This window comes from Anser cygnoides, chromosome Z (assembly GCF_040182565.1).
Source record: "Anser cygnoides isolate HZ-2024a breed goose chromosome Z, Taihu_goose_T2T_genome, whole genome shotgun sequence".
In the NCBI taxonomy this organism is placed as follows: Eukaryota; Metazoa; Chordata; class Aves; order Anseriformes; family Anatidae; genus Anser; species Anser cygnoides.
Genome location: NC_089912.1, coordinates 7,453,461 through 7,474,998, shown reverse-complemented (window position 1 = coordinate 7,474,998; position 21,538 = coordinate 7,453,461). Strand labels below are relative to the sequence as shown.

Genomic DNA, 21,538 nt, shown 5'->3' with positions numbered 1-21,538 from the left:
TCATCACCATACAGCTCTGTACTCTTCTGAACCTGCATGGTTTACAGTCTTATTTATGTGGTGCAAAATGGAGAAAGCTATTTTCCCTGTCTGCAGATTAGAAATCAGTTTTGTATAACAGATTACTTGTGATGGTGATTTAGATTATGCAGGTATACATGGGATAATTCCAAAGCTAACTAACAATCTTTTCTAAGTGCAGGGTGATTTAGATCTATGAAACAAGTTTTTCAAGCAAAAATGACAACAGGTACCTTTCAGTGTGTTTTATTGCCAGCTAAGCTCGTTCTGATCACGCACATTTTTAGAACAAAAAAAAGTACTGCTGACAGACAACTCTCTCAAACGCAGTCAATATGAAGTCATGTAGCTGTCTGGTATAAACACACCTGTTAGGCACTATTAAAATAAGTTACTAAATCAGTAAAAGTTTGAAAAATTATAGAACAAACACTAATGGCAGGTATTTATAAAGATAACCTATTTTTTTTAATAAAGATAACATAATAATAAGTGTAATCTAATTTAGTTTTCTTTAACCTTTAGAACATTGGGACATGCAACTTCTGTACCTGCAGACTTCTGAGAAGCTAACCATTCACTCAGCTAATTTAACAACCTTCTATTAAATGCATCAAAAACAGTACGAGCCACTAGAATCTTTTTGACACAATTTTGAAAAAATGGAGAATGATTTATCTGAGAGTTAGATTTCTAAAGATGAATACATATATTTCACAGAGTAGTCAAGGTTGTCAAATCCCACGTATGTGCATCCTCAAGAGATAGTCTGACATCACTACAACAATGATCCCAATCCCTGCCTTTATATATATTTCATCTTGCCAATAAAAATATTGATAGATTATTTGAGAAATTTCAAGTTTACAAAATAAAAGTTGAATGTAACTTAAACAAGAGGTCGTGCTTTAAGCATGTGAATATACCTATCACAACATCATAGGATTTGTTCAGACAGTAAGAACCAAAAATACTTCTGTAAACATATCCTGTAATGTTCTTCATTCTTGTAAGAGTGGTCTTATTGCTATTGCTAGATATGTAATTTTTTAAATTTCTTTTAATAGGTCTATCAAACACAAACATTAAAAGTCTATTCAACTGCATGGTGTAAAATATACTCCCGTGGAACTCAGATACACAACAGACACCTTTTTAACAGTTACATCAGCAGTGTCAGTACTGATGTGACATTAGAATGTACTTATACTGGAGTTAGTTACATTATGATCACTAATACTGTACATGATGGTCCATTTGGAGGAAGAGGGTTGTCCACAAAGAGACAAGATATCCAACATAGATGAGGAGAGTAGACGACACTTCCCAAAGTTTTCCTGCCAGAAGTTCTTCCATGCTTTGCTGTTTGGTAGTAGGGCACAGGAGACACTCTCCAGTTGCTACTGTACAAAGAGGATGCTGAAGGCCATCACCACACAGCACACAGCTACATATGGGCTCTTCCGTTCACCTTGGGGTGGGGAGGACAAAACAAAACAATCCAGGCATAACTAAATAGATCTAGGCGGCTCCTAGCCTAACACTGCAATTATCACATTGCATGTGCAAAGTAACACTGAACACTTCTAGCTGGAGAAATGCTGTTACAAATACAGTTGTGCACTGGGGAAGAAAATGCATGGGAGTGGGAAAACTAAGTTGTAGGACAGGGTATATTGCCCCATATAAGGACAGAATTGGCAAGGACTTCTGTCTTATTAGTAACCATCTTTTCTGAGATGCCATTTCTGGGAAAACATTAAAGAAAAAATACAGTATGTCATTGCTATCCCTTAGTGCCAGAGAGTCAAGAGGCAGGCACCAGAAAGCTAACCAAGACACCGGATCTTTTCCTGGCTTTGTTCTCAGTTCTAAGAGCTAACACTGCTCAAAGGCTACTCCATGTCAGCTGAGAAGAGGTCTAACTCGATGCTGTCTGGCCATGATGGCTGCGTACGCAGCATGCATATTCTACATGTAGTATCATGTAGGAGCCAGCGAACTGGCTGGGGAACTCACAGCAGCAGACATGGCCAGATGCTTGTCTTTTTTCTTTACTAGGGAGACATAACATTGCTAGCATATGGAGAGGATCTGGTCCACAGATTTTCAGGTTAGTAATAAAAATGGTCAACAGACTGCACAAGGTGTACAAAGACCCCTACTGTTGATACTTTCAAATTAGTGTTATAGCTTTGCATGGCAGACCATTGACAAAAGTTAAGTTTGTCCAATTGGCAGACTTATGTTTGGTGGCAAATGCAATCAAAAGAGATCTGTTTTTACCTATTTTCATCCATAACAAAATGTTACAAACATCTCTGGCTCACCAAACATGGTATGGAAAAACACACAAAATCTTAGGTAGGGAACCGTAACATTGTCATGGGAACATCAGTAATATGAGACTGCTAATGATTTACAGGGATACTTCCTCCATTCAAACAGCCTGTAGTTTTTGCCCTTCTGCTTAGGCATCCCTCTTCACGAATCCATTGACTTTCCTCTGGAGGGCAGAGACACTCCTACACTGGATGGTACTTCCAGCCTACGAAACCATCAGAAGTGTTAACACCACTGTCTCTTTATGATGAGCAAATTCCTGTTTTGATGCGTTCAGAAGCATAAAGACAGAGTTGGAGCTGTTTGCTCTAAACAAAGCTCTATTTCCTCTTGCTGTGTACAGTCTTTTATCTTATTACAAACTTTTCTGAGATGCAATTTTCGGAGAATCAATAAAGACAAAAAAGAAGAAAACATGCCACAGCTCCCAAGTCCAGCATTAAGGTGTAATTCTTAGGAAAAGAGTCTCTTTCACTAGCAGGACCTTCAAATACAACAGTAACAAACTTTCCATAGGAAAAGAAAAAAAAAAAATACTTGTAGCGACACCTCCCATAAGCAAGGGTGACTGCCACAGTGACATTACAAGATGTTGTCATGATCTGGCATATATTTAATTAAACTTCAAATAACTGAATGAATTAATGTCTGCAGTTTCACATCTGTTTAAAATAAATTTTTGAGGAAGTCCAACTCCTACAGTTTAGAGTATTACAATTTTCATATGGGTTATACTTTCCTGCTCTTAATTTTCTTGAAAGAGAAATCATCATGTGGCAGGATTAAACATCATTTTGCACAACTTTGTAAATACGTAACCACTTGCTGATTATTAAAATCTTATGCACATGTGAAAAGGTTGTTTAAACATTCTGGGCAAGTTATACATAAAGGAAGCCAGTGGGCATTTTCATTTTTAAAAGCCTACACTTTCCTCCATGTCTTTTGTGACTACCTCAAATAAAATCACCTTCAAAACAGATTTCCCATAACGAGTGCATTGTAGTGTTATGTAAGGAAATATATAGGAGGAATGTTAAGATGTTGCTTCACTTCTCAGCCTGGGAGAAAGTAAAATCAGATCATTCCAAATGTAAACTGAAAAGAAATTACTGTTTTACATGAATAAGAGAAAAGAAAGCAGCTCGGTGTGGGGCACAAGAGTGCATGTATTACCTTGGATGCAGCAAATGTAGTTTATTAAAGTTACTACGTTATGAGAGAGGAAGATTAACTGCAGTTCTTGACTTTATCAAGTTGACAGGGACCTTGTAAAACCTTTTGTGTACTCTTTTAAATGCGTTTTAAAACTATTTGCTGTGCACGGCTAATAGAAAAAAATAGGCTTGCACTTAACTAAGTGAAAAAGAAGGTGGTGAAGTAAGGTAAGGTGTACTCTCCAACCTTGAACAAACACTAATGCAGCTGAAATTTAGATTTATTTTTGCTAGTATAGCTCAGAATTCATTTCTAACAGCTGCCAAATTACTGCTATCTTTCAATTACAGTATTAAAATTGGTTCTGCTATGTCCATTACCTAAATAGGACAATACCTGCAATTCATTTTAACAGCAGGTCTTCAGAAAAGGATGCTTTTTGCATCGGTGCATTTTGACATGCTGAAAAACACGTCACATTCCTTTCAAAGCCTGAGAATAAAGAAAGGGGAACCTAACATTTTTCTCTAGGGTCAATGACAAGTAGCAAAATCTATATTTACAAGTCCAATGTTTCTGCTCTGTATTAACAATGCCATCTGTAAAAGTGTTCTAATTATGCATTATTTTATTGTTTTAAATCTTATATATACCTCAATACTAAGACTGAATTTGCGTTGCATATTCCCATTTCCATTTCAAAATAAATCCAGAATAATGATGAAAATACATACAAATACCAATGCTATGGGAAAACGCCTAACACCAGGTATAACTGATCATCCTATACATAGATTCCACTTGAAACAAACAGCTTCAAGTAACTCAGAAGTACACAGAAACTTACAAAAAGACAGAAAAAGTCATAGCTAACCTCCCCTATCTTCGCTATATTTTACAGAGGTAAAACGTACATTTTTTAAGATGATTTGAGTATGGTTTTCACTATCACATTGGAACATTATTCTAATAAATAAGGCACACTATAGAAAAAGCATTGGTGTTAAAGATTTCAAAGAAAAAAATTACCAATCCTGGCGCATTTCCAGAATATTCCCAATAGTCTGCAAAGATAAAGAAATTGATTAGGCTCTTGATTTAATAAAATCATTTAAGAAATAAATTCAGCCAATTAATTTTCTTCCTTCCATGCTAAAACAATCCAAATAAACAGTTTTTCAAGCTGATGCTATTCTTAACATCAGAAAACACCACATACCGGTGTGGGTTACAAGCTACAACCCACAAGCCATGAAGTTCTTTCTAAGTCCAGCAAAGCTTTGGCATGCAAGAAAAACAAAAGGTCCATTTACTCAGTCCGTGTTCCATCAGAATTCCACATTCTACACTGAAGCAGATCAGAGAGAAAATCATGAAAAAGAAGAAAAAAAAACAGAACTAGAAAACGAGAGTGTGAAGTGCCAACAGGCCTCCATGTTGCTGTATATGGATTTTCTTTTTTTAATGTTAGGTTTTTTTCAATCACATTTTCCTGCAGGTATAAGAGATGAGAAAACTGTATTTTAAATGTACTGCTTTGTAGTGTCTTTTATATTTCCCTTAGGAATTGCAGATAAAAAAAATTGCAGATAAAAAGTATGCACTTTTCAGCAGAGCATACTCATACATGTAATCTGGTATGACAGAATGCTTGCCTCGAAGTAAGTTACAAAACAATTCTCCAGGTTCGTTTTTACTTTTACCAAGGTTAACCTAGGTAAAGTCTCTCTAATCCTGCCCATCCAGGATATTAATGCTCACAACTGGAACTAAAAAAGGATGAAACCAGAATTCAACTATTCAGAGTATACCCAAAATGAAGTACAAGCATGTAGGCCACATATCTATAATTTCTCTGTGTAATTAGACTAATCTCACATTGACTACTCAAGAGGAATAAGAGAAGTGGAATGGAATCTTTAGAATTTCTGAAGTAAGACGGAAAGAAATACTGAGGTGTCCTGAAGCAGAAGGCAGTTTTCAGTCTTTCAAATATTGGTCAAAACTGTGTTGAAATCATGTCTACAGGAAAGTTTGCTTCGTAGCATGACTGGTTGCAGTGCAGTAAAAACATCTGGATTTGACTATATCAACTACACAGATTTAAGAACCAAAAAAAAAAAAAATCCGTTTCTCTTTTTCCCTTCTCCTGACGTGTGTTAGCAGTAACCTCAGTGTACATTATTTGCGGGGCTTCATCTACTACCTGCTGTGATAGCAGGTCTCCAGGTGCTTTCCCACAATACTCTAAACCCATCTCCACGCTACTCTGATTACCTGTCTTCCCTCTCCTGTTCCTGGACTTTCACAATTACATGCTTTTTTCCTGTTTAAATGCAGATAGGTAGGTTTGGGCCACTTGCCCATGCCTACTGTTGAAGTCACCATATCCTACTTTTTTTTTTTTTTTTAAAGAATTTGTGTTACTTCATATTTCTACCTGGAGCTCTTTTATCTTCGTTTACTTCTGTATCTCTCTCTCTTTCCATTTAGCAGCCTCATGTTTATTTCTGAAATAAAGGTCTGGGGTTGAGCAGGTCAGAAACACAAGTTCTAAGAGGCAGCAAGTGACTGTAGCTCTCAAAGTGAAAGTGAAATGCCTTTTGACCAGTGTCTCTCTTGTTGACCAATTTCTTGCTAACAGCACTCCAGGCATTTGCATTTATAAAATACAACACATTTTTTCATTTATTTTAGATCATTTTACCTCAAGCCAAAAGTACTTCTATATAGTGAAAGCTCATTCTTCTGCTTTTATATAATTCCACAAGCAGAAGTAATAATTCCTGCATGTAGACCATCACACACTTTTTCAGGCTAAGAGGTCATATAGTAAAATAACCCGAAGACATCCATGCCATTTTAGAAGAGACATGCAGGAAATGGCACTTGTGTAAATCATTCAGAGCAAAAAATACAGCCCCAGAGACCTAATGCGAACGGCACTCAAGAGTATTGAAACTGTTGTTATTCTCTGTAAAATGAAGATTTACAGATTGCATGCAGCAAAACCATTGCAAAAACTTCCACAGCCTGGCACCTCATGTTCGCATCTCTCACAAGCATGCCTGGGAACTCGAAGAAACAAAACATTATTGTCCTTTTCTTATGCATACTTGAAGAATTTTACCCAGGAAGAAGAATACTATCTTTTTCAGGCAGTCTACAAATCCGTAGTTTGTATGACAATCTCAGCAAGGGTTTTTCTTTGCCTTCTCAGGGTTTTTTGACCATGTATAACAACATAAATTTATAACTGACTTGTTATAGTATCGTACATTGTTTCTAGCCTTACAAAACTTCCTCGCTGGTGGACGTAAGAATTTTTCCTCCCAATATGGGAGGTACAAAACAGAATATGGGTTCCATCAGCTGCCAATCATCAGTTAACATTTTTTGAATTTAAATCTACCACTGACATAAGATCTAACAAGCCTGCCAAGAGAAAACACAAGCACATTTTTGAGACATTTGTGCTCCTATTGGAACAGCCCAGTAGATCTGTTTGTCCAAGTGGTTTGAGGCTGAGCAATAGCAAATTGAGATGTGGAGCATCCACAGTTGTAAACACAACCTCTGGATACACTGAAGAGCTCATGTTACTAGAAAAGCTTCTTCAGGCCTTCTGCCCTCCTGTATTTATATATTACTGTTCATCTCAGGTCCTCAACATGTACCTCTTCAAGTCAAAACCTGTTTGATCGCTACAGAAATGATGCTTCTTTGAATGCATCTGCTCCAAAATAATTCTTCCTTAAGTAACTATTCAAAGCAATTGCATTGCTCCTTATTCTCCCCTTCATGTTCATACTCATCCTCATTTTGATGCATGTGAAACATGTCAGTCTCGCTTGCAAACGTGCAATTTTCCAGCAGCCACACGTCAAATATATGCACAAGCTGCTGCACATTCCTCAATACCAGTGTTAACCTTAATAGCAACAATCACGAAGGAGGTGTTGGCTATCTGGGGAAAAAAAAACGCGAAAAAATTCAAAGAAACGGAACCAGAAAGACAAAAAAGGGTCAGCCATGCTTCATTCTTCAGCCACTAGACTGAGAATGCTGCAAAACGCTGCTGCCTTGTGTTTACTAGGACAATCCTACTGCAACTGCAGTAAGGAATGTGAGATATACCCAGTTGCAATGCCTATGGCAAGTCAGTCTCCACTATATAAGCTAACACGTCTTCCTGGTTAGCCAGGAGAACAGAATTGTGTTGTGGTGCAAGTTAGTATGAAACAGTAAATCTCCACTTGCTTTCCCAACCTTAAAAGCTATTGCTGCAGACAAAGCACATGGAAACACTCACAACGCTTCAGGGAAAATAAAGGTTTAAAATCCTGTTTGGCTTGATAGAAAAACACACATTTTGGCAGAAGTCATTGGGATGAAATACAATGTTATGAGGACAGGTGACATCACTTTGCAGTGCCATCTCTCAACAAACTGAAACATGTTTCTTTACTTACTATCAACAGACCTAAATCTTCAACAAATTTACCAGTCAGAAATACAGCTAGTAACTACTAACATTTCTACTCTGTGTTGCTTTAGTATTTTATTGCTTCTTTTTTTTGCTATTAATGTGAAGCAGGAATAATGAGGTAAGATCACCTCTGTGGTAAAATGAAGTATAACTAAGAATTTATTTTATCCAACATGTCTAGACGTTTCCATTTGAGCATGGAATATGCCGGTGAAGAGGGAGAGGGGTTTAACAGCATATGATCTCCATGTAAACATCTACCATTCAGGAAACAAATTTCATTGCTTCCAGGCCAACATTTTATTCTCCAGTACAAAGTAGTCTACACACGTTTATATGAAACAAAAATAAAATAGTATGTCCAACATTTATATAAATACAAACCTACGGATCAAACGCTCAACTCCTCCACTGTGTCAGCACCCTTTGAAAATATTTTATGAAGAGACTTCTATTGTGCTCTAGACAGATTTGCCTCAAGTATAAACAGAGTAGCTCCAGATTAAAGGATATATTCCTTGCCAAGAACAGCACTAAAAGTTTAATCAGTAAAATATTCTTGCTTCTTACTATGTATACCTCATTGAATATTGGGTTATATTCCATTAGTAGACACTCAAAAAAAACCCACCACCAAAAAAAAGTCCTTCATGAAGTCATCCCTTCGTTCCATCTTTACTAGTATCAAAAGAAATCTCTCGTGTCAGGGGTAACTTCACGGTCTCCTATGAAAGGAGACAAACATTTTCATGTTAGAACTCCCAACCAAAAAAAGCTACTGTACTCTGGCTAGCTTACACCACTAGAAGAAATCTTGTGTGATAAAATGGCAATTCCAGAAGTTAATTACATTGAAGGGTTTCAGAAGACAAACCCTCTGAGATTCTTGGTAGGAAGGGTCTGTTCAAAACTTGGCACTTTTTCAGAAAATTAAATCCCGAAGTGATAGAAGATAACTAGGCAAAAAACATTTTCTTTAACAGAAAATGCTCTAATGGAAAAAATGGACAAGTTGAACACCCAGAGACCAAAATTTTGCCTGGTCTTTCCAGTTAGAACATTACCAGCTAGAATTACTTGCCATTTTAATAAATACTATCTCCTTTGTAATAACCCTAGGCAATGGTATTTCTGAAGTAGTAAGGGTGGCCTCAGTGGTTTCTAGGTCAAAATTGCCCAATCATTACTTCAAAAACATAGTTCTTAAATCACAGTTCTGCACACTGCTCTTCGCATCCAACACCCCATCGTATTCTTTGTAGTACAAAGGAAATTGGTAAGCCAAAAGGTGAATGTGCTTTAAAAGCATAAGCAAGGCACAGACTTGGCTATCCCCATTTCCCACCACACCCCAAAATCAGCCTGAGCAGGGTAGAGAACTGTTTTATAGCAGCAACATCAACTACCTTCCAAGAGAACTGGGAACACAAGATAGAAAAAGGTTGGTCACCCAGGAAAATGTGCTTCAGGAATAAAAGTGAGATGCAATTACAGCAACCAAAAGACACACGGGAGAAAAAAATAAGCAAGGCAGCTTCTGCTGTTAATGCTTTATTTCACAGCTTTACGAATCAAAAATAAATACATCCTTACAGCAACAGTGGGATGTAGGAAGGTGCTTCCTGTCTCTCATTTCTGTACCATTAACAAGCATCTAAAGAAAAAGCTGCAAGCCCAAAAAATAACTAAAAAAGCAACACTAGCTGGCTTTGTAAGTTAATAAATTCTTACTATAAAATTTCAACATTCTATTGTAGGAAAGTAGAAAATGAAGATCTTTGTTATTATCTTTATTAAAGACAATCTAAAGCTTTTTTATCTTTAAAGATGAAAAAAAAAACCTGTCAAAATAGTATTTATATTATCACACACCATTAGAAGATACTAAGAATAAAACAAAAAAAAAACAATCTGTGAATTTTTAGAATGATCAGACTACATACCCAGTTTTATTTTTGTCCAGTAAGCTGGGAGCCAAGGATCTGATATAGGCACAGGTACATATGAGCAGCAAGATTACAGTCAGCAGACTCTGAAAGTTGAAGATGGCAGACTACGGAAGAAAATGAGAAAAGAAAGATTACAACTTCCCAGTACAAACTTCCCTTGCTGTATAAGCTGGAGAAAGTAAGTGATCCCCCATACGATGCTCATCAAAAAAATACATAATCTATGTTGCCAGTGAGCTAAAATCACTGTTAACAGCCATTGTTCTGCATGCAATGGTGAAAGAACGGAGTTTTCCCTTCCCAATTCATCCCCAAAATAGCAGGCAAAATGGTAACCTTACAGCTTTGCTCCCAGGCTGCTGTTCCAAAGCCAGTTTCTGGAAACCCATTAGCAGCAGTCTAAGAGTTACGGAAAACAGACATTCCCTCTCAGCCAAGAATAAGCGTAACTGCGGTTTGCATCAATAGAGTATCATGGTGGTGGTGAAGGTGGAGGTAAAGAGTATTTGACAACTAAACGAGTAGCAAGCCTAAACACAGTAAAACAAGAAATATACAGGCAGATTGTTAATATACTACTTTATGAAGACTACCCCCGAGACTCAAGATTTGTAGAAATATATAACTAGACCCACCTGAACTACTAAAACACAACAGATTTCTTTCAAATCAATTTTTGATTTTAAAATTAAAAATATCTTTTCTATTAATACATTTTTTAGAAGTGCTAATTATATGGAAAATGCTAGACAAATGGAGAAAATAGCTTAGAACTAAAGATTGATTGCTTACCAGTGAAAATAAACAGCTTACTGGCAATAAGAAGCAGTTATTGAGAAACTACTAAAATATTTGGTTATTTGCTAAAGTTTAAAATATCAGGAAATTCTCACCAGCATCTTTTATAAACTAAAGTCTGAATCTTGTGAGGCCAAATGTTTTTTAGTCTTCAGATTACATGTAACTATCATTGTTTAAGTGACACATACAGAGGGAGAGCAGGTGCTCATGTAAGGACTGCTGTATCTTCAAAACAGTGCAACATCTGGAAGAAAGCTTGTTGATGCTGATTTCCAGCAACTGCTACGTCACCGTCCCAATAAATAACGCACTAGCAACCTTATTATTATTATTATTATTATTGTTTGTTTGCAATAGGTTCCCCGGAACTTTTGGAAGAAATATTTGGCAACTAGGCCTTGTGATTTATATTTTCTAATAACTAGCCCCAAATCTGAGATGTAGGTTTCTGCTACAATGTTAAAATAATGCAGCTGCATGAATCTAAGGCTTTTTTAAATTTTTATTTTACAGTTAGCATGTGTCAGCTGACATTTTGGTCAACTTAACAGCACCAGGTAGTGTAACAGACAATTGCTTACTGCAGACAGACATGCTTTTGCTTTGTTCTACTACCCTCCTTTCCAGATCCTATTTATTCTGAACTCCAAAAAGTAGAAAAACAAATAGAATGAACTCACTCTTCATCCTAGATTTTTGTGTTACGGACGAATTCATGTCTAAATACGTCATATTTTTTCTTACTGCTTAACCCAGAGGGCTGAGTAGTACTATTTAATTAAGTGTAAATACTTTGCACTTATGAAGGGATATTACATTGCAGTTTCCCTCTTCGGGCAGAGAAGTGGGTGGGATTTGTTAAGACCACATCAGAGCTCCCCTTTCCCTATCCTGAGGCACAGCTCTGTTGATCTGGGTGCACCTTCTTCCTATGTCACAACATTCTGATTTTCTGAAGCTCTGAGAATCAAATTTCACTAAGATGTTGTTAGAGAGAACATCATGAGATCTAGAGCCTTGTTAATTAAAAAAAAAAAAATCCTTAGCTTATGTAGAAGACTCTGTGAATCACGTGAAGCAGTACTGGAACATGCATCACACTGCCAGCCTAAATAAATGGGCAGATGCAGAAACTGATACAGATGTCCCAGCTAACAGGGTCCAGCAGGCCACTCTTGGTTGGAGAACTTCACATTAAGGAGAAACGGCACAGGGCGGCTCAAGGAGCGACTGAACAGCTCTGCTGTCTGTGCAGCCTGAAAAAGCAGCTCAGCATCCTGGTGCTGCATGCCCTCACGGCAGGGTTAGCTGGCTCGTGCTGGGTGCGCTATTCTCAGTCTCCCCTTTGCTCTGAAGCAGGAGCCACCTTGCACCAGCTGCCTTCGCACCGGAGCAAAACTCTCAAGCCAGCGCCCGCAGTCCTCATGCCCTTACTACACCAGACTGGGAAATGAAAATAAAAGGCACAGGTTGAAAAGGTGATTATTAGGATGTACAGAGATATGGTGGGCGGTGGAGAAAGGTAAAAGATAAGTGGCAACTGCACACAGGAGGAAGGAAGGTTTCTGTAATGAGGGAGAAGACGGAGAGGGGATGTGACTAAGCCAACCAGTGATGCAGTATCCAAGGCCAGGCCTCTGGTCCCCACACTGAGGCCACCTGCTCTTCTCCCTAGACAAAGCATTAGCTAAATCGTGTTCAGTTTAGTATTTTCACTGGGCTAGCTGAACCATCGCTTAACCTACAATGCTGTAAGTAAAGGACAGGTTACTTTCAATGGGCAAAACAGTGCTCACCACCACCAGCACATCTTGCCCTGGTACTGTCCGCAAGCTTTGCCAGCTTCAGGCACCAGGGAACTCTCCATCCCCTAGCAGAGACGACTCAAAGCCTACATGAGGCAGTGTCCCCTGGCTACTGCGGGTCTAGGAACACGGTGGGGCTGGACCTGAGAGTGGCTGCCTCAGCGACGCGCTATATACCCCCGATCAACGGAGTAATTCCGCCAGTCCTCCGGGACAGACAGCTGCTCCCGACATCACAGAGCGCAGCGCCTGCCAGCGCCCCGTTCCCATGAATTCCTGCAGGTTTCCCACTGCAGCTGCTTCCCCAGCAGCCTGGCGCACAGGGCACGCAGACGTAGAGAAAGGGCAGGAGGCAACACTGCCCCATTTGCTGCGTACTGAGCAGGGAATGTAAACGTATACTCATGAAATGTGTGATTAGTCAATCAATAGGGACAGTATATAATTGTTCTTTGTTGGACTTCTCAAGCGTTTCCCCAGATATGCAGCGTAGGGCATCACTACAATTATATATGTCATTCCATTGAAACGTGCTCTGAATTACACGTATTTATGGGTCACTATAACAGGACAGAAGCGTATTTTTAAATTGGTCTGCATTTTTAAACTGGAAGTGGAAATTTATTTCTGAAGCAGATGGCTACACATTTCACATCTGAAATAATTCTTACAGCCCAACTGAATTTACAGAAAAGGGCAACCTGCATTCTACTGCTCAAACTGATGCAGTTAAAACCTGCTGTAAGAGTCATATACTGGGACCCTTTAAAAAACATGGCATTAAGGTATCAAGCTATTTGCAAAACACTGTAATACAGGTAAATGTAAATTCACTTGATTAAACCAGGTTCCTGTGACCCAGAAGTAACGAATTAGCTTTTTTAAAACAGTGCTGACTGGCTAAATGGAGAGAGATCCTAATTCCTACTAGAAGTACATTTCATAACATGGAGTAGTTGATGCTGTCTTTTAGATTGCATCCACATGCTGGTGAAAAGATAGCTTCTCAAGACTCAGATTGCAAATGCAGAAAAGAATCAGCACTGGTATTTTATTCCGATTCTGGACAGTCTCAGCTGTGGCTTTAATTATACACTCTTGTATTTCCTTTTTTGTGCATTTCTGACACTGTGGAAACACCTTAGTAGCTACATTCTGTGCTACTTAAGTACTTTTTTTTTTTTTTTTTTTTTTTTTTTTAAATTTCGATCTCCTGTGTGCTGTCTCCAGGTAGTTGTGGAGCACTACCTTTATCACCTAAAGCACTAAGGAGGTATTGTATTTAGCAGGACTTGCAAGAGCAAGTTGCTTCACAGAGCTTCAGAAATTTAAGACAATGGATTTTAACATTAAGAGCTACATACCTGAAGGCTCTTTTAATTACTTATCAAAATTAGAACTTAAAAGTCACCTCAATATTATTTTTTCAATCACATCATATCTTAGTAAAAATAATTCCATATAATACAGAGAAATAAAGCATGAATACTCCTGAAAGTTCCTGCAAATATGTGGTTTTTGGAAGCCGTATGGTATAACTAGAGAAATCTGAATGTATTCCTATCTGAGACCTCACCTAACCAGCATGGCTGTCATTACAGGGGATGGATGCTGCAAGGAAAGGAATGGCTCCAGTTGCTTCTTGGTGAGGTTGCTACAACAGAGGAGCAAGAATTGGTGCGACAGCCTTTTAGGAGGAGAAGTAGCAAGGGAAGAAAGAAGTCCATTAGATAATAAGTGGTACTTCAAGTGTTTGATATGCTTTAGTCGGTGTTGATTTAAAGTGCAAAATTTCCTGTGCAGCTGAGAAACAGAACCCTGATGGGCCATAACATTTGCACAGCCCACATCAACCTGATTACAGACAGTGTCATTAGTCCTACAATTCAGACAGCATTAAATTTGCTACAGTCAGGGAGAAAAAGAGGCAGTTCAGAGTTCTACTTATCAGTTACTCTGGCACTTTATTTATTTAATTCAATGTGCTGAAAGGAAGGGCACTCTTAGACAATTGCCTAAATTCTTTGTGATCATTGGGAAATGGTGTTCAGCCTCAGCAGACATCGCAGTAGTCATAGACACGAAACTTTGTTCTACAATGAAAACAAATCCGCAGCCAAGACTTCGAACGGTATCCATCCCTGTCTCCAGTTCTCCAACATTCTCTGATTGATGTATGACTTTGTTCCATGTGTTTGCAGAGACCGCAACAGAATTGCGATCCACCTAATGATGCAAACCTTGGGTAGCACTGTAACTTACACTGTAAGTTTTGATGCTACTCTGCATGTTGTGGAAGGACCTGCTGATTTTCCCCTTACCTCATATACTTCCATTTAAAATAAACCACCTGATATCAGGGTTCTTGGGAAGAAAAGAATAAAAACACACAGGAAGAGATTGTAAATCTCATACTGCTGCCCTCCTGGGTTGGTAGAAAGCTTAAAACACAACCTCTGGCAGTTTATCTCAAGACTGAGAGCTGAAACCAAAGCTTAATCTGCACTAGACTTGCAGTATTTACAATATGATTGCTCTATCTCTGATTGCAGCGTGACCATGATTTCGTCTGAGTATGCTAGAAAAAGAGAGGCCATTGTAGTGCCAGCAAGCTAAACTTTGCCCCACGGTTACTGTTATAATCATTTATTATGTGTGCACATATAGATAAAGTATTGGCATATTCTTAAGAAATAATAACCAAATTTTGATATGTTGCAAAATACAGACACCTTCTAGAACTGCTTTTTTTTTCCTCTACAATATTATTAAAACCAATGAATATGTTCTCTGCAAACAAAGAAACAAATGCTAATGTCTGACTGTGTAGCTGTCCTCATATTAAAACGTGAGCACGAGTTCACACTGTGGTTAAACAAGACCTTATAAAAATGAAAAAGCCTGTATTAAAATATTAACTCAGAGGTACTATCCAATCGCCATTAGAGAAAGCTGAAATCAATCTACATCAAATTTTAATGAAGAAGCCCTTGAAAATCTGAAGGAGAAAATGATTATCTAATGTTTCCGTTAAGTACTGCCATTCTTATTTTCCCAGCCTAAGTCCAATTTTTAAGAGTATAAAACTGTTAAAAGGAGCAGGAAATAAAACTTGTAGCACTACTCCAAGCTGAAGGCCAAGGCAATTGCTAAAAATTAAAACATGCATGTAATTATTTTACAACCTATTCTGAAATATTTTTTCCACTCCTGCCAAACATAATCTCAAAAAATGTACAAAAAATAAACATTTGTAAAAGAGACATGCTAATTAGAATTATAAGAAAAATAAAAAAAAACTTGCAAATCAGTTAAATTTGATGTTATTATTGGCAAGACTACACTCAACAACTAAGCAAGAGGTGTTTAGACGTAACTGGTTTATACTTAAGAATCCAGATACTGTTTTGTTAGCAGTTGTTGGTTGCTCCAAGATGAATAAGGGTATTCAAGTTTACTTCATATTCATCCCAGCATGTAGTTTCCAAGAAATTTAAGTACGGTATTTACACTAATTCACATTTCTGCCTGTAATATTTGCAGTTCCACCTAAAATATTTACAATCATTTAAGTTCGGGTAAGACTCAATTAGAATAAGAAGGAATCTTTTCCTTACACATCTATTGAAGATATACATTTTCTAATTGAAATGGCAAGTGCAACACATAGGTGGTAATAGGTATGCTTTTCAGTCAAACTGAAGACTAATATATTTAAGATTTAACCAATTTTTTAAACAATTAACAGAAAGAAACATGTGCCCTCTCCCACAAAACCCCTCAACTTTAAAACACGATTTGTTAGTGCTATTCAAATACACAGCACAACATTCAAACAACACCTTGAGATGACAATGTTGAAATTCTACGCTCACTTAAATTCTTTCCTCTGTAGCCCAAAACCTAGACAGTAGTTCCAAACTGGAATTTTCGGTATAAAACAGCTAGCAGATGCAGCATTCCCCCAAACATCTTAAAACAAAAAGCAAACTGAAGTTACAATGTTAAACTTTTCATATTGGTGTTGTAACACATGGGTGTTGTCTATACATTTATTCACAAAACGTATTTTATGTTTGATGTAGCACAAACGCTCATGATGTCTTTTCCTCCAAATCTTTTTTGCAGATTATAGTTTGCAATTTACCAGATTTTTTTTCCACATTCCACATTCTTCCACCATTTGATAATAGGAATAGTTTCTATAATCCAATTTCAAGGAGCTGAAATTAAGCATATTCTCCAGAGTAGCAGGGAACTAATGGTACTTTCTGGAACTATAAGTAGAATATGTACTCATTAGCTGTTACCACAGACCTCTCAAAGTGGACATAAATCTTGACCTGTAGCTCTTTTGCCACTTCTACTCTAAAAATCTGTCCATTAGAGATTTCTAGAGTATACTTGAACAGAAGGAGAGATATTATCCACATAAAAGACATCTTCTCCCATAATCAGTTCTGGCTTCTCTTGCTGTTCAAATAAGAAGTATGGCTAACTATGCCTGTACTACCATTGTCCTTTTGATAACTGAGCTGCATAGTTTCTGTCAAATTAGGTAACTCTCCTTTATGAAGTTGCACATCAAATTGCTTTGTTTGCCACAAATTTACCAGAGAATCTTAACAGTAGAAACAGCAGAAACAGTAATAAGTGCGTGAATGAAAGCTGCAAGAGTAGTTCTAACATGTCAGCACATTTTGAGTAGGACAATGTTCCCACTCTAATGAAGAGTGTTCAAACCGCATGAGAGGTAAAGTTGATTTGCAACACAAACTGCAACACGAATTTGAGAATGTACACTGAAGAGAGACAAAACTCTCAAAATGGAAGATACTGAATTATTTTGCTTTATTTAATATTTTAACATCAGGGATATAGCTAACTTTCTATCTGTAAGCGTTTGATTATTAAAGTACAAATTTACAAGCAAGAGTCAAAAACTAACTAGGTATGGCTCCATAGCACAACAGGAAAATGCACGAGCTATTTGCCTGAATACCTCACCCTCACAGAAAGCCTGTGCAATTCATAGCTGAATTTGTCTGCTGAGCATCCTTACAAAAAGCCTAAGTTGCTGCATGCAAAAATGGGATAGTATCTACTTCGTTCCAAAGGCTGAATAAAAGGCATATCCTATAACTTACACAAGACGTAAAAGTAGTAAAAGAGGTAAAAGTTACTCAAGAAACATGGAAAAGCTCTGCCAAGTCTCTGATGTCCATTGGTGATAGGCAGGCCTCCCACAGTTCAGGTACATGGATTAGATTTTCAGTATCTGTAAGACAAGTGACAGCTGGTTCCACTTTGATTTCCTTGTTACAAAGCTGAAACTGAAAATTTCTGGTGGGTTTGAACACCAAGCATTGTGCATCGGCAGTACAGCTACTGCAGTGGATATGCACGGTGCCTAATGCTGAAGCCAATCAAAAAATTACATTGCCACACTGACTATTTCATGACTTTTTTTTTTTTTAAGTAAAACCTCAGGGTTTGGATTATGAGTTGGAAATACAGAGTGCATAAGCAGTTCACTACTAATTTAAAATAGGCTACAGAAAAAAAGTGACCTCCTCCACACTTTTCATGTTATTAATGAATAAAGATGTTTAATAGTAGATTGATTGCCAGAAAGGTTTAGTAAGAACTATTTGGCACTCAGCAAGGAAATTGTTTCTCTCAACTTGTGTCATTCCTTCACTGTTGAGGTCTGTGGTAAAACTTGTACAAGTAGCTTCACTACATCCTACTCCTCCCAAGTCAAATTAAGAAACGCATTAAATACATGCGTCTTACAACAGCAGAATAAATTGTTTCCTCTGTTCCATAATCAGAGAAGAAAAATATTAATGATATATTTTCACATCTTATATGCTGACACATAAGTATCTATACCAACCATTTCAAGCAGTAATTCACTACACATTTCCTACTCCACAGTAGCATTACAATTTACATGTGCAATTACAGAAGGCATCAGATTTACTAAGCACCAATACCAGTGCAGTAAAGACCTCAATCCTCTGTCCCTATCCAACCACACTATTTCTCCCTTCCCCTCTTCTTTTCAATTCTCTGACAAGCTTGCTATTCTGACAGGAGGAGAGGTGCATGGAGAGCAGGTTCTTCTTCTGTTCTCCTTTGTAGGATTTCCTCCCATTCCTAGGGGCTGGCACAGGGTCGACACATACTGAGTGCAGGGACGTGAGTCAGTTGTTGCACGACTGGCAGCAAAGGAGGTCCCAGCATCTTTCTGCATTACTGCTTCTGCCTAGGAGGAAAATGCTCAGACTCCCTGCAAAAGCACATTAGCTGAGCAGCAAAGACTTTGTCAGATGAGAAACTTATTACTGCAGCTGAAACTCCCTGAAATTCTAATCACTTTTATTCAAAACATTTCATGCCTGATGAAATGTAAAACTGACATGCAAGAAGTTGTCTGTCATTGCTCCAAAATACACTCATAATACAAAGACACATATATGTCCACACATAAGATGAACTAGGACATCTTTTCTGGTCTTATCTCTCTTTAGCCCATTATAAAAACAAAGCTATTAGAAAATTTCAATCAGGACTGATTTAACTTCCGACAAGCCAGACACAAAACTTTGAAGACACCTGAAAGCTCTTTCACAAAAAGCTACCTCATATTCTGGTGTGTTCATATCCAAGATCTTGGCTTGGATCAGTATTTTCTAAGGAATTGCTTCCATGAGCAATTCTCCTTCCTTCTGTAAATACCATCCTAAGACAGTAACAAAGGTTGTGATAAAAAGGTTTGTCCCCATGGAAAATTCCCTGATCAATTCTTCTGCAACAGGATGGGGCTTGAGGTGCCGTACTTGTCCTAACCAGAGGGTGATTGGGAAAGAGCAATCTTCGTACAGTCTTGTCCAATTCATTATTTTCTCCAACACCCAATCACAATTATAGACACAAAACATATCTATGCTGAAGTTTCCGTATATTTATTCATGCTATTTATTTTTACTACAAAGAAAAGTGAAGACTTCAATTCAACAGATGAAAGGCCCATCTTTAACACAAAGTTACTTCAGGCTTCTTCCCATTTCCCACCCACCAAACCCCATGTTTGTAGTGTATTTTTCAACCCAAATACAAGTTTTGTTGAGTTTTCAAATATAAAATTTCAGAAGTTGACGGGGTGAACTGACACAATGATTAGTGAAAGTGAATGCTATTAAGGAATAAATATTCTGCTTTTAAAATAACAGTGCAGCTGTCATTATACCACATCCCTTCCAGTTCCAGTTCTTTTGTTTAATCCATTGAGCACCTTCAACCCCCTTTCAGAATTGGTTTAATCTAAAACAGTAGGTTTTTTCTACCCACTGGCAGTAAACAGAAATAAGCACACAAAGTTGTGCTTGTAGATAAAGGATAAGCTGGATAGAAGTCAGCTTCTATGTATTTTGTTGTCAGCAGGTGGCCACTCACCCAGATTAAGTCTGGACTTGTGCAGAAATGATGTGATAAGAAACCCTGGGAGAAAATGGGGTGGAAAGTTCCAGGGATGAAGTCCTTTGGAAATGCTACTCACAGAGCTAGTTTGTCACAGTTGCAGCTCATTTACTTTGGAGAAAGAGAACAAATTGGAGGTACAGCTCTGCTTTCTTCCAGTTGTTTCCCATCTCACAGTCAAGTGTGCATGCAAAAGAAAACGTAATTAACTACAGCTCATGATTGTTAATCCCAGGAGGTAAGATTTTTCTGCAGAGCCATGACACCACAGGCAGCAGCACCACAAATAATCCAAAATCTTGATCAGACCACAAGGGTTATTGCTTCCCTGAAGAAATTCAAACTCTACAAGATTAAGGAATCTTACTTTCACCTCTATAAAATGAGAAAAATCTCATTAAGAAATTCTAGCATGCGTCAGGTTCCTTGAACAATACAGCCTAATCTCCTGAAATCAACATGGCCCAATGGCCAAAAAAATAAAACAACTCACAAGCACACTTATGCATGCCATAACCTTTTTGCTGGTTATAAGCACTAGTGTTATATTTAAGTGCTAAAAGGTAATGCAAGGTGTCTGACTGATCACGGAGCTTCTCTTGCTTTTGTTCTACACCCTCAAGTCCTTTGAAGTGCTACGAAGCATAGCAAGGTAGTGGTGATGTACTTCCCAAGGCACAAACTGGAGGCGATGACCTCTTTCCTTTCTTCCCATCCGGCACACGTTTTATGTAAGCATGTTTTAGATATTCTAAGACAATTTATGCCTCTTATCAGGAAAGCCCTTTGTTCACTGCTTGAAGCCATAGTTTAGCACAGGTTCATCTAAAAGATCTGCCAAAGACCCTTGGCAAGCAACTTCCTGCAATTTCCTCTTGGTGACAAGATCTGAGGCCTACGAACTTGCCTTGAACCAAACCTTAAGAAAACTCAAGAGATATTAATCTTTTAATAAACATGGGAATTGCGAAAAAAGGATTCAGGGGGAACTCGCGCGGTATGCATCACTACTGATGAACGACAACCTGTCAAACGATTTGGAAACGGTACACTTAAAATGACTTGTGTTGAGGTCAAAGTTACGTACTTCACAAATACTTAAAGCACTTTATTTTTACAAATACTTAAAATACTTTTGTATTTTACTTGTACTGGGTCAGGTTTTAACCTCTTATTCCATTGTTTTGGCTTTTAATCTTAAAAGCGTATACCCGCAGTATTTTATCTCAGTTATTAAAGATCGATTCACAGCAGATTTTAACTCTAATCCAAACACAAACCTTTAAGTTATATTATCGGCAAGTATTGGGGGGAAAAAGGGAGAGGCCCCCCCTGCCCGCCCGCCGCCCCGCGCTTACCATGGCGACCCGCTCACAGCCACATCACACTTCCGGCGGCGACCGGGCGGAAGCCGCGGCGCTCCTCTGGGCGACGCCGCGCTGAGCAGATAGCGAGCGGCGATTGGTGGAGAGGGCGGAGGGAGGCGG

The 21,538-nt window shown here is 38.1% G+C and overlaps 1 protein-coding gene across 2 annotated transcripts; it reads right to left on the bottom strand.

Annotated features, from left to right (window-relative positions):
• Positions 1 to 251: 251 nt before the first annotated feature.
• TMEM167A (transmembrane protein 167A) lies at positions 252 to 21,538 on the bottom strand. Of its 2 annotated transcripts, none has more exons than XM_048045660.2 (4): positions 21,410 to 21,538; positions 9,955 to 10,064; positions 4,552 to 4,586; positions 252 to 1,492 (listed from the first exon to the last, which is right to left on the bottom strand). In XM_048045660.2, the coding sequence occupies exons 1-4, from the start codon at positions 21,410 to 21,412 to the stop codon at positions 1,422 to 1,424; spliced, it is 219 nt and encodes a 72-aa protein (XP_047901617.1). In that variant the 5' UTR covers positions 21,413 to 21,538; the 3' UTR covers positions 252 to 1,421. The 2 variants fall into 2 exon arrangements, with proteins under 2 accessions (XP_047901617.1, XP_013047248.1); XM_013191794.3 differs by lacking the exon at positions 21,410 to 21,538 and adding an exon at positions 10,302 to 10,364.